We start from the raw sequence: 14078 nt of genomic DNA on the forward strand, positions 1-14078 counted from the left end.
GAGTTGCAGGTAAACTTTCAGTTTGTGAATTTTGTGATTTCGGAGGGGACGCCTGTAGAGGAGAGGGGGGAGTTGTAGTTAGCGAATTCTGCGTTTGAATTGATTTTTGTCCAAGTTGTAGCACTGATTCTTGAGACTCAAACATTGGCAAGCCCGTAAACCTATTTTTAACAACTACTTGAGTATTTACTTCTTGGTCCGACTCAGACGGAGACGTAATCGACCCGGACCTAGATCGTGAGTAAGGGCCAGTTTGAGATTTTTTTTCTTTTCGAGCTTTACGTCTTTCTCTCCTACGTTCAACCTTTTTATCCCTCATTTCCGTGTCTTTAATTTCATTAGCCTGATTTATTGTAATAAAAGCTGCCGGAGATGGGGGCGCCGGAGGAAAAAACTCGTCCGACCGCCCCGGATCACCGGGGGTATCATCACTCATAGCGGGTACTACCCGCACAAAGTTTGAAAAAAATGTCTACACTATCACGACAAACTACCACCAGGACAAACACAAAACACCACTTACCACCCTCACCCAACACCACAAACACTCACAAACCCTGATCTGAGCGCAAAAATAAGAGAAAATCCAAATTTAAACTTTAACTACTTTCAACACGTCAGACCGCGATTGACGCTCGGCCGGAAGTCCGCAACCGTTGTTGCTTGTTTTTATAATGTTAAACGGCCGGAAGTCCGCAACCGTTGTTGCTTGTTTTTATAATGTTAAATCACGACAAACTACCACCAGGACAAACACAAAACACCACTTACCACCCTCACCCAACACCACAAACACTCACAAACCCTGATCTGAGCGCAAAAATAAGAGAAAATCCAAATTTAAACTTTAACTACTTTCAACACGTCAGACCGCGATTGACGCTCGGCCGGAAGTCCGCAACCGTTGTTGCTTGTTTTTATAATGTTAATACTGTGTCAAAGGACTGTCTCATTTCAAACATAAGTAGACACTGTAGACAGAGATAATCATGCTATCTTTGTCTTACACTAGTACTAGCACCCAAATAAAAAGGATGAGTATAGGTTTTTTTGTTCCTATTTACTGACAAATTGGTTTGACCAACTATAATATCCAGAGAGGAAAATGGCGTCACGTGACTTCGTCCCCTTTCCTCTTAACTCTCAATAAACCTCTTTCTTTACCCTACACCATAACTGGTGCTAGGTATCTGCGCGCGTCCCACTCCCACGGTGGGGGCAGCATCCGCTTGGTCACGCTCGGTGTAGGTAGGCACCCCCTTCATATTCTTCTCACCATACATTTGTACTGTACTGTACCTACTAACACTCGAAACAACGAACTCAAACTGTATGTTGATACCCTTTTGATACCACAAATCGCGGGTAGGTATAAAGTATAAATGACTTGTTTGATAAAGAAGTGTATAAACAAGTCGTTACTTAATTCCTTATACATTTACATTTCGATCCGTGTCCACAAAATATAGCATTTGTTTTCATTCATCGGTTGGTTGTGGCTGAATAACGCGGTTCGTAAATCACGTCTAGCTCAGAAAAAAAATAGGAAACGTCAGAAACGTCAAGTCAATGTTACGTGACGATAAAGTTCATAATGGGTTATCGCTGGTGATAAAATAATACTTGCGTTTATGTAAAAGGAAAACGAACTGTGTTCAATTATTCTAGTCAATACAATTGATATTTCATCATCATGAACAACAAGCTGTTACAAATCTGTTTTTACGACGCTGCTAAGAAATTTCAGAGGTTTTCACTACAAAGCTTGAAGAGCTCATCATTGACAGTACAGGCCAAAACCGGCCTTCAAGTAAGTGAAACAGGTTGTTTAGTGTAAATTGACGGTTTAAATTGGCCTTCTTTACTTTGTTATTGTTAGTACATTACATCAATCAAACTCGGCACGTTGCGAGTAGGTTAGGTTCTGTGAAATATTACATGTAAGTGCTTTTCCTTTTCGGTTAAGCTGTTTTTACATATTAATAATGATAATGGAATTATACTGAGACAGTTAATGCTATAAATAGCGGGACTGATGAAACAATCAACTTTTGTTTGTGATTGCGTTATCTCGATATCAATATCAGGCCAATGCTTTTGCTTAAAGGTCAGTCTTAATTGAGGAGTTAATGCATAAAGACGTACTTACGTGGTTCCGTATTTCAGAAAACTTTTCCAGCCAGAAGTTATAGTACAGCAGCAGCCATGGACAAGAAATTGATGAACGGGAACTTGTGGGATACGGATCCGGAGCTGTTCGACATCATTGTGAAGGAGAAGAAGCGACAAGAGGCGGGGCTGGAGATGATTGCTTCAGAGAATTTCACCTCTGTTCCGGTGCTCCAGTGTTTGAGCTCATGTCTCCACAACAAGTATTCTGAGGGCATGCCAAACCAAAGGTTCGTCATTTAAGTATCTACATGAATAATAGGTCAATGTATGCTATTGCATTCATAATGTATTCATTACAAAAAAAATAGTCATGTGTTCAAGATAAAAAGAATAAATATTTGGTGTTTGTGAGAGTGGGTCTAGCTATACTATAACTTCAGAGACTTTGCAGTGACATGATGTGAAAAAAATGTATGCTGGCACCTCTATACTCTGATGCTTGCCAAATCTCAGCAGCCTGGACTGACTTAACAAACAATCTAATTTTCTTAAAAGAATTTTACATAATTACCATCAACCCATATCCCAGGGTTTCGGGTGCGGAAATGAGTTTGATTAGTGTAAAATAATTACCAAACTATGAACTTAAAATAGGTAGTAAGCTTCAAATGTATTTAGGAATGGTCAAAAAGTTTGTTTTTATTACCTATTTTTTGGCTAGTGTAAAACATACTCGCCTGCAAAACCCCGGGATACGATAATTACATTAATGTGTATTTAAGACTGTATCAAACCTTCAGTAATAATTCAGTTTTCTATTTCAGATATTATGGAGGCAATGAATATATTGATGAAATTGAAATTTTAGCTCAACAGCGCTCTCTACAGACTTACAGGCTCAAAGCGGAAGAATGGGGAGTGAATGTGCAGCCCTACTCAGGTCCGTAATTAATTTGGAATATAATTATCTTACTATTATTTGTAAAATCATATAATTAAATTGATGTAGGGACCCCTCTTGCACATTATAACAAAGTTCGAAAAGAGCCATGGAAAGTTGAAAGCTCATATTTAATAAACTCCACACCAAATCAGCAAATGTTCATAAATTGTATTGACACTACTTTGGTGTTCATTCTTCATAATATATTATCACCTTTCTTGAACACAGCCATCAATTTCAATTGCTTATTTGATACATTAGAATTGGTCATAAATAATAAATTAAGAAATCATTATGCAATGACAAGGAATCAGACATGCATACATACTCTTTATGAAATGTCAAAATGATTTCCTACATGCTACTATAAGAAGTGATTTGTTAGATGTATTTTCCGATTTTTTTTTTTCTTGTATAATAAATTCCGATCGTCTTTTTTCCCTGTATAAAAATTTCCGCACGCCTTTTTTCCCTATAGATATATTTCCTGGTATATTTTTTTTCTTGTATATATAAATCTGAACGCCTTCTTTCCGTATAGACATATTTTCCGATAGATTTATTTTTGTTGTTTAACGAAAAATTTCATGGTCATTCATTTTACTAGGGGCAAAACTTCTTATTTGCTTGGACCCTGTTTGCAATCTTGTCACAACATCGGTAAAACTCTGATTTGATTTCAATCGGAATACGACGGCACCCGAAGTGTCAATCAATTATTGTTTTAAATGAGTGACATTTTCATATCCATTAATATGGAATTTTATTATTCAGTGTCAAATGTCAAACCGTTTCGTTTCGTTCGTTTGTCGGGTACTAGGGCCGTTTCTCGAAAAGTTGTAACTAGTACCTTGTGAAAGTCCCTTTCAAACAATATGAATAGAATAGAGACTACCGCAAGTAATATTAGGTACCTACTTACTAACAAGCTTTCTAGAAACAGGGCCTTTAGACGCTGACTGAAACAGCACGCTAAATACGAACTTTTTCGATAAAACACGATGGAAAGTAATTATGCACTACATCTGTATCAACTTTTATGTTGTAGTGTAAGTAGGTAGTAACGTAAACGGGCAAAATTGCGAACATGCGAATACATATTATATAATTTTCTATCAAGAATCATATCTATTTTAAAATTTCTGATCAGGAAAAAAGACAGCCGGGAATTTGTCCCCTAGTAAAATTAAGGACTATAAAATATTGCATTATGTTAAAAAAAATACAGGGAAAGAAGGCGTTCAGATATTTGTGTATAAGAAAATAAATCTATCGGAAAATATGTCTATACGGAAAGAAGGCGTTCAGATTTATATATACAAGAAAAAAAATATACCAGGAAATATATCTATAGGGAAAAAAGGCGTGCGGAAATTTTTATACAGGGAAAAAAGACGATCGGAATTTATTATACAAGAAAAGAAAAATATCGGAAAATACATCTAACAAATCTAAGAAGTTTGTAAATAAGATTCACTATGATTTGGCTATATTTGTTTTGTTATGAACTTATGAAATATTGAAACCCCAATGGATGAAATAAATAGGCTTTCTTTGACCAAATGACTAACCAATTATCCTAATTCACAGGCTCCCCAGCCAACTTTGCGGTGTACACGGGTGTGGTGGAGCCCCACGGCCGCATCATGGGACTGGACCTGCCTGATGGTGGACATCTCACCCATGGCTTCTTCACCCCTACTAAGAAGATTTCAGCTACCTCAATCTTCTTTGAAAGCATGCCATACAAAGTAAGTATACACTACCATCATTACTTTCCAGTAGTTAACTCTGCACAGACTTTGGAATGACAAAGTTTGAAAGCGTCAGCATAAACATCAAAATAAATATCTCTGAAAATTAGACACTTCCCCTCCAATAGATTTAAACAAGACTGTAAGGAAACTAAACTATCCAAAAGTCCCATAACCATCCACTGTTGTGCATGGTTGAATATTATGTTATGTAGCAATTTTAATTGATGAAAACAAAATCTTTACCAAATTGCATAGCAATAAGTAGATTGACAATATAAGACACATCGATAAGAGTACCCCTTGACCTTTCTTACCAGATTGACATTATATTGATAGTGGGTAAAATGTATTTATTACAACCAGTTTAATTAAAATTGAGCCGTTATCTTATTTACACACCCTCGCATATGTCACGGTCTGATGTAATAATTGGCATTGGCATAGCATTAAACTGACGCATTTATAACCTATTTGAGATAATGATAATAATACATTAATAGGATAAGGATGCGTATTAAAGATAGTTTATTATTCAAACAGGCATATTACATTAATAGGATAAGGATGCGTATTAAAGATAGTTTATTATTCAAACAGGCATATTACATAGCGCTTATGAACGTCAAATAAAGCTCCACCGGCTCCAACCCTACACCACTGCCTCGAGAAGATTTTAAATCCCCCCCAATTGGAGAAGGGATTTAAAATCTTAACATTAACAATAAGACTTCTATTGCCTTGTGATTTGTTAAGAGGTGCCAATAACTATAGCGGCCACCCTATCTATATCTAATGCTCGCCAATATTGAGCAATCCTTTCGCATCGTTAGCAAACTATTCCTTTTCTTATAATTGTATGGAAACATATTTGATAGTTTTCTCTAACCCTTTATTATTGCTGCATTCAGGTGGACCCCAAGACCGGTCTGATAGACTACGACAAGCTAGCAGAGACCGCTCGGCTGTTCAAGCCCCGCCTCATCATCGCCGGCATCTCGTGCTACTCGCGCTGCCTCGACTACAAGCGCTTCCGGCAGATCGCTGATGAGAACGGCGCTTACCTCATGGCCGATATGGCTCATATCTCAGGATTGGTTGCAGCAGGTATTTATGTACCGTCGTTGGTACAGAAAACTGACTAATTGTAAACCCTATTGCAACGAAAGAAGGTATTTTAAAGGTCAGTTTAGAACATGCTGATGACAGTATTACTTATCACAAGCTTTTGATTTAGTTTCACATGTCCCGTTGTCTGTCTGTAATCAATTCTTGCAAGTTAAATTTGGCCCACTTCCCGGTTTCCAATGAAGCTTAAAATTTTCATACATATGCAGTATTATGGGGCCATCGAGCTGATCTGATGATGGAGACAGGAGGTAGCCATAGGAACTCTGTGATGAAACGACGCAACCTAATTGTGTTTGGGGTTGTTAGAATTAATTCGATGAATATTAGTTGCCTGTGGAAAGAGAGAAGTACAGTCAAAGATAAAAGCTGGTTGGTACCAGAATTTTTTGCAAAAACTTATTTAAGGAAACTGCCTTAAAACTTAGTTCCTTTAATTTTTATCATTTGTTATTTTGCATCTATTGTTGACGCATACTCGCGAAACGCGAAGGCATTTCGTCATAAGATACGTATTTCCATAACAATTGTTTGACCTCAGTCATCTGACAGGTTAATTAAATTAACTCAGTACCTAACAATCACTGTTTATATTTTGCTCAAAATCTTATGTAAATATTCCATTGATAGTTTGTGTCGTTAACAACCAGTTTAAGCGTCATTCATGCTCAAACAATTTTTTTTTGTAACATAATAAGCACATTTGAAGAATTACGTCTTTGTTTTGTAAATACATAGGTCACGCTGAAAGTTTTTTGAATGGCTTTTTTGGGCATTGGAAACAAATGAGACAAAAAATTAAAGTTCCCACCTAGTGCTGTTATCACTGTTCCATTTATTCCCAGTGGTCAAAAATGGGGAAAAATTTTGATTTTGGAAGTTGTTTCCATCGATGCCTATATTGTATACCTCCACTATATGCCCTATTTTTTTTATATAGCCTATATTGTGTCCCACTGCTGGGCAAAGGCCTCCCCTTCCTTGCGCCACTCATCACGGTTTTTTACATGTTCCTGCCAGTCGCTGTAAAAAGCGTCAAGGTCATCCCGCCATCTCTTTTTAGGGTTCCGTACCCAAAGGGTAAAAACGGGACCCTATTACTAAGACTCCGCTGTCCGTCCGCCCGTCTGTCACCAGGCTGTATCTCACGAACCGTGATAGCTAGACAGTTGAAATTTTCACAGATGATGTATTTCTGTTGCCGCTATAACAACAAATACTAAAAACAGAATAAAATAAAGATTTAAGTGGGGCTCCCATACAACAAACGTGATTTTTGACCGAAGTTAAGCAACGTCGGGCGGGGTCAGTACTTGGATGGGTGACCGGTTTTTTGCTTGTTTTGCTCTATTTTTTGTTGATGGTGCGGAACCCTCCGTGCGCGAGTCCGACTCTCACTTGGCCGGTTTTTAGGGTTCCGTAGCCAAATGGCAAAAAACGGAACCCTTATAGATTCGTCATGTCTGTCTGTCTGTCCGTCTGTCCGTCTGTCTGTCCGTCCGTATGTCACAGCCACTTTTCTCCGAAACTATAAGAACTATACTGTTGAAACTTGGTAAGTAGATGTATTCTGTGAACCGCATTAAGATTTTCACACAAAAATAGAAAAAAAACAATAAATTTTTGGGGTTCCCCATACTTCGAACTGAAACTCAAAAATTTTTTTTTCATCAAACCCATACGTGTGGGGTATCTATGGGTCTTCAAAAATGATATTGAGGTTTCTAATATCATTTTTTTCTAAACTGAATAGTTTGCGCGAGAGACACTTCCAAAGTGGTAAAATGTGTGTCCCCCCCCCCCCTGTAACTTCTAAAATAAGAGTATGATAAAACTAAAAAAAATATATGATGTACATTACCATGTAAACTTCCACCGAAAATTGGTTTGAACGAGATCTAGTAAGTAGTTTTTTTTTATACGTCATAAATCGCCTAAATACGGAACCCTTCATGGGCGAGTCCGACTCGCACTTGGCCGGTTTTTTATTTGGTCTGCCTCTGCCTGTGCATACGGCAGACTGTACCTGCCCTATATTGTACAAAAATTACTAAACTGATTAAATTACAGTTTAAATTCGATAATCACTATATTATTGTAAAGTTGTCTATCTTGTATTCCGCAGGTGTGATCCCCAGCCCGTTCGAGTACTGCGACATAGTAACCACGACCACCCACAAGACCCTCCGCGGGCCGCGCGCCGGCGTGATATTCTTCCGCAAAGGAGTGCGCTCGGTGAAAGCCAACGGAGACAAAGTGATGTATGACTTCGAGTCCAAGATCAACCAGGCTGTGTTCCCGGGTAACTTGCCTAGTTATATTTTATTTAGGTCTTATACGATATTAATCAATAATCAATGCATAATGAGACATGTATGACTGAGTAATAATCTTCAATTAGCTAGTTTGTTTAAAAAAAGAAAAACTCTTAGAATCTTGTTACCAAAAATACTTTGTTTGCATGAGTAAAGTCTAACTGATCATAACCCCGAGTTTGACAGCTGAAGTAGATGGCTCTGGAATTTATAATGCTGGTATTTTCAAACATTAACTTTTGATAACCAGAGAGACATGGTCAATATATTGTACATTAGCTGTCATGCTCATAAAAGCAGCCAGGTAGCTCCCACATGTCATATATAATTACCTACCTATATTATATTAACTGATTGAATTTTGCATTATTTGTGTGATGAGCACAGATATTTGTTCCTGAGTCTTGGGTGTTTTCTATGTATTTATGTATGTGTATATTATATCTATCGTTGTCTGAGTACCCACAATACAAGCTTCCTTGAGCTTACCGTGGGGCTTAGTCAATTTGTGGAAAAATGTCCTGTAATATTTATTTATTTAATTTAATTTAATTAATTGTAGGTCTGCAGGGTGGACCCCATAACCACGCCATCGCGGCCATCGCCACGGCCATGAAGCAAGCTCAAGCTCCTGAGTTTGTGGAGTACCAAAAGCAGGTAATGTTCAGCAAAACTTTGTGGTCGTTACTTTTGTACGGTCCAGTCCAGAGTTCTTCAGTTCCTAATGTTCCTATTAGAATCAGTATAGACGTCGGATTTTTTGTCTAAAGTGTTGTTAATAAGTGTTCAATAGCAGCAAAGGGCTTCAATTTTTTTTTACTAAAGGTGTTTTTCATTACGGCTTAAAAGCGTCTCACACAGCTTCTGGAGCTATTAACAACCTTTCTTATTTTTAAAAGGATTACCATAAATGACCCAATGAACTTTGCGCGCTGAGATTGGTGGCAAATTTGAGGGACGCAACTATGCGGTGGAATGAGATAGCAATATCACTTGCTCCCTCTAACGCATAAATGTGACCCTTATATTGGCTTACGTTGGCCCAATTTGTGGATTCGGCATGAGATTGGCGAAGTGAACTAATCAGTGAGTGGAAACTGGAAAGTAAAAGTGTAGGACAATCTAGTACAACTAAAATATAATTGTACTATTGGTTCAGATGTAAACTATTTTCTATATTATGTTAAGATTACCAGAGGCCATCTATTGTCACATTTCCGAGTGGCGTAATAGTACTTTTTCTACTCCCGTACTTTTATTTGTCGTAGGGTTGTGCACACACCTTTAAACCCCTATCTTATAGTTGTCAGGTCTTTAGTCTATTCCCCAAAAAAGTATTTGTGCATACACGCAGTATCTTTTTGGCACTTTTACGATACTTAGTGTAATCACCACTTAAAAAATATTGTATGAAATACATTGTTGCCAACCTAATTTTAATTGTCATCTCTGACAGATGAGTGGACCATAGACATGTTTTTTTTATGCAATATTTTATGCAACCGTTGTTTAAGAGAGGTCAAAAAAGGTGAGTGGCGTGAGTAAAAATTTGAGGCGAAGCCGAAAATTGAAGACGCCACGAGTAATTTTTGACTCGGTTAAACAACGTTGCATACAATATTTTTTCTACGACCAAGCACTTACTTTGAAATAAAATTGTAAAAACAAATATTTTTCATTCAAGAAGTAGCAATTAATGGAGGGTACGGGCGGGAAAATAATGAATGAATGAATGAAATAAAAAATAAAACATGTCTATGGTTCACTTATTTGTCTGAGATGACATTTAAAATAAGGTTGGCAACACTGTATTTCATTCAATATTTTTTAAGTGGTCATTACACGAGGTATCGTAAAATCGCCAAAAAGATACTGCGTGTATGCACCAATTCTTTTTTGGGGAATAGACTAAAGACTTGTCTTGACAACTATAAGGTAGGGTTTTAAAGGTGTGTGCACGACCCTTTAAATGACAAATAAAAGTACGGGAGTAGAAAAAATAAGTATTATGGTTCATTCCAGTAACTCTATTGTTACATTTCAGGTGATCAAGAACGCGCAGCGCCTGTGCGCCGGGCTGGTGGCGCTCGGCTACGACATCGCGACCGGCGGCACCGACGTGCACCTCGCGCTGGTGGACGTGCGCGGCGCCGGCCTGAGCGGCGCGCGCGCCGAGCGCGTGCTGGAGCTGTGCGGCGTGGCCTGCAACAAGAACACCGTGCCCGGCGACAGGAGCGCGCTCAACCCCAGCGGCATCCGGCTCGGTGAGGCTTGTTACTGGTGCACGTGCGCGGCGCGGGGCCGAGCGCGTGCTGGAGCTGTGCGGCGTGGCCTGCAACAAGAACACCGTGCCCGGCGACAGGAGCGCGCTCAACCCCAGCGGCATCCGGCTCGGTGAGGCTTGTTACTGGTGCACGTGCGCGGCGCGGGGCCGAGCGCGTGCTGGAGCTGTGCGGCGTGGCCTGCAACAAGAACACCGTGCCCGGCGACAGGAGCGCGCTCAACCCCAGCGGCATCCGGCTCGGTGAGGCTTGTTACTGGTGCACGTGCGCGGCGCGGGGCCGAGCGCGTGCTGGAGCTGTGCGGCGTGGCCTGCAACAAGAACACCGTGCCCGGCGACAGGAGCGCGCTCAACCCCAGCGGCATCCGGCTCGGTGAGGCTTGTTACTGGTGCACGTGCGCGGCGCGGGGCCGAGCGCGTGCTGGAGCTGTGCGGCGTGGCCTGCAACAAGAACACCGTGCCCGGCGACAGGAGCGCGCTCAACCCCAGCGGCATCCGGCTCGGTGAGGCTTGTTACTGGTGCACGTGCGCGGCGCGGGGCCGAGCGCGTGCTGGAGCTGTGCGGCGTGGCCTGCAACAAGAACACCGTGCCCGGCGACAGGAGCGCGCTCAACCCCAGCGGCATCCGGCTCGGTGAGGCTTGTTACTGGTGCACGTGCGCGGCGCGGGGCCGAGCGCGTGCTGGAGCTGTGCGGCGTGGCCTGCAACAAGAACACCGTGCCCGGCGACAGGAGCGCGCTCAACCCCAGCGGCATCCGGCTCGGTGAGGCTTGTTACTGGTGCACGTGCGCGGCGCGGGGCCGAGCGCGTGCTGGAGCTGTGCGGCGTGGCCTGCAACAAGAACACCGTGCCCGGCGACAGGAGCGCGCTCAACCCCAGCGGCATCCGGCTCGGTGAGGCTTGTTACTGGTGCACGTGCGCGGCGCGGGGCCGAGCGCGTGCTGGAGCTGTGCGGCGTGGCCTGCAACAAGAACACCGTGCCCGGCGACAGGAGCGCGCTCAACCCCAGCGGCATCCGGCTCGGTGAGGCTTGTTACTGGTGCACGTGCGCGGCGCGGGGCCGAGCGCGTGCTGGAGCTGTGCGGCGTGGCCTGCAACAAGAACACCGTGCCCGGCGACAGGAGCGCGCTCAACCCCAGCGGCATCCGGCTCGGTGAGGCTTGTTACTGGTGCACGTGCGCGGCGCGGGGCCGAGCGCGTGCTGGAGCTGTGCGGCGTGGCCTGCAACAAGAACACCGTGCCCGGCGACAGGAGCGCGCTCAACCCCAGCGGCATCCGGCTCGGTGAGGCTTGTTCATACCAGGGATGTTGCGAATATCCGCATCCGCAACCGCGGAACTTCCGCATTATTTTCAACATCCGCATCCGCATAAAATCGATGCGGATTTAATGCGGATGCGGATGTGGAACAGGTCGGTACAGGAACGTCTTAGCATCGGCGTAGGTGCTAGACTGCTAGGTAATTTAGTCATTAGCCAATAAACCTATTAGAAATTAGCAGTCAAGCTGAGTTGGACTTAATGTACGGAACCCTTGGAACGCGAGTCCGACTCGCACTTGGCCGGTTTTTTGAAATAAAAATTACTAAAATGTAATATTTGACGTTTTTATGTATCTTGACATCCGCATCCGCTGAGCCTTTAAAAATCCGCATCCACATCCGCGGATGTCAAAAAATCGGCATCCGCAACATCCCTGGTTCATACACTAGGAATCCTCTGAGTTTAGAGCAAATATTTTAAACCGATGCTGCCAAAAATACTGGGGTGCGGGGGACGAGGTGAGCGAGTCCCGTGCCGTGATTGGTCCGTTCAAAGACACGGAAGTCACACTTTGCCTCGAAAATGGAGTAAAACTACCGTATATTTGTGGCAGAGAGTAGCGCTACTATGCTCAGTCTGGAGGATGTCTTGTCTGTGGCCTTGTTACTCCGGCTACGTGCGCCTCCACCTCGCGCGTACACTCAGCACCAGAAATTGCTAAGCGGGCGAGGTGTTCAAAATTACCTTGACACGCTCTTATTCGATTAACAATAAAGTCGCGTCAAGGTCGTTTTGAACACCTGGCCCGCTTAGCAATTTCTGCCGCTGACTACATTATACAATACAAATACTCTATATTGTACACGTCCATACAAGAAGACAGTACGGAAGGAAAACCGTATGCGCCGTACAACGCCATCTACTTCAGCTGTCAAAATCGGGGAGGAACGCTTTTTTTTCTTAGACCTTACATAGTCATAGTTCATCTCAACTCACCAATCATCGTTTTTGTATCAAATGAAAAATCTTCTGTCATAGAAGCTCAGTCTATAACTTTCTAACTCGATTTATTTTCTCCAGGTACCCCCGCCCTAACAACCAGAGGCTTCAAAGAGGAACACATGGACCGAGTGGTAGACTACATTGACAAGGCCCTCAAGCTAGGACAAGAGGTCACGAAAATCTCCGGCCCCAAGCTGGCCGACTTCAACAAGGTCATTGAGGAAAACAATGACGTCAAATCCAAAGTTCATAAGCTTAAAGAGGAGATTGAGAACTTTAGTAGATCTTTCCCCTTGCCGGGTCTTGAGAGGTACTAATTTAAAAGTTAAAACAAGCATTTTGGCACTGGTGGCCACAGGTTGTTAACCTTAAAAGTGGTAACGCACTATCGCACCGCACCGCGACCTTGGTGCGATAGTGTGTTACCATCGCGGTGCGGTGCGATAGTGTGTTACCACTTTAAAATGAGGTTATAAGAGGCTGAACATCGTTAACCCTTTCACTGCGCATGTCGCGATATAGCGACGCTATAAATGTTTTTTTTTTGCATCCGATTTTAAATGTACAATATGTAAGTCGCGCGGTAAAAGAGTCAAGCCTAGTATAAATACGACGCCATTCCTTATAGTTGCTTGATTATTGTTATTCTTAAAGTTGTGTACTTGTATAATGAAGTTTAAGATAAGGACGGTTTTTACTCGCATTTTATTTTTGTATTTCGTAATATAGAATTATAATCATAACATTATCTAGTTGTAAGAAAAAGTGCCTTGACGTAATTTATACTTTGTACAAGTATGTATAGCTCAAGTATAGCTGCTATATGTAAAGGCCCCAGTACACAATGGGCCACTCCAAGGGACGCAGTTATGCGGTAGAATGAGATAGCAATATCACTTGCTCCCTCTAACGCATAAATGCGTCCCTTGGAGTGGCCGGCGATGGCCCATTGTGTACTGGGGCCTTAACAGAATCTCTTATTTGTTTTCTTGTATGAAGTTGTCACATGACCAGAATTCATCAAATAAAATGTTACTCAAACTATGAATAACCTATCATTACTTCTGCCAAATATTAAAATCCTTTATTGAATATTATGCCCTAATAATTTAAATATATCTGCGTTATAAACTGAAATAAATAGTGGTGAAGGCCGGATACGAACCCGCGTCTTTAGCTAACGCCACGAACCCCTAGGCCACCATGCCACGGTGGAACCGAACTCTAAAGCCCCCGCCAGACTGCACGATTCGCGCACGAGTGTGGATGGGGCTTAAGTAG

At 42.1% G+C, this 14078-nt stretch overlaps 1 protein-coding gene and 1 long non-coding RNA gene across 3 annotated transcripts; one reads left to right on the plus strand and one right to left on the minus strand.

Annotated features, from left to right (window-relative positions):
- The first annotated feature begins 1562 nt into the window (after positions 1-1562).
- Positions 1563-13115, plus strand: LOC134651116 (serine hydroxymethyltransferase). 2 transcript variants are annotated; one of them, XM_063506122.1, is made up of 9 exons: positions 1563-1810; positions 2167-2399; positions 2937-3052; positions 4646-4806; positions 5721-5916; positions 8063-8239; positions 8815-8909; positions 10297-10516; positions 12876-13115. In XM_063506122.1, the coding sequence occupies exons 1-9, from the start codon at positions 1694-1696 to the stop codon at positions 13112-13114; spliced, it is 1554 nt and encodes a 517-aa protein (XP_063362192.1). In that variant the 5' UTR covers positions 1563-1693; the 3' UTR covers position 13115. The 2 variants fall into 2 exon arrangements, with proteins under 2 accessions (XP_063362192.1, XP_063362193.1); XM_063506123.1 differs by lacking the exon at positions 1563-1810 and adding an exon at positions 1853-1940.
- On the minus strand, positions 12932-13598 carry LOC134651117 (uncharacterized). The gene is made up of 2 exons (XR_010097079.1): positions 13256-13598; positions 12932-13164 (listed from the first exon to the last, which is right to left on the minus strand). It is a non-coding gene; the product is annotated as an uncharacterized LOC134651117 (long non-coding RNA).
- Between the last annotated feature and the right edge of the window lie 480 nt (positions 13599-14078).

Source organism: Cydia amplana, chromosome 9, assembly GCF_948474715.1.
Source record: "Cydia amplana chromosome 9, ilCydAmpl1.1, whole genome shotgun sequence".
Taxonomy (NCBI): domain Eukaryota; kingdom Metazoa; phylum Arthropoda; class Insecta; order Lepidoptera; family Tortricidae; genus Cydia; species Cydia amplana.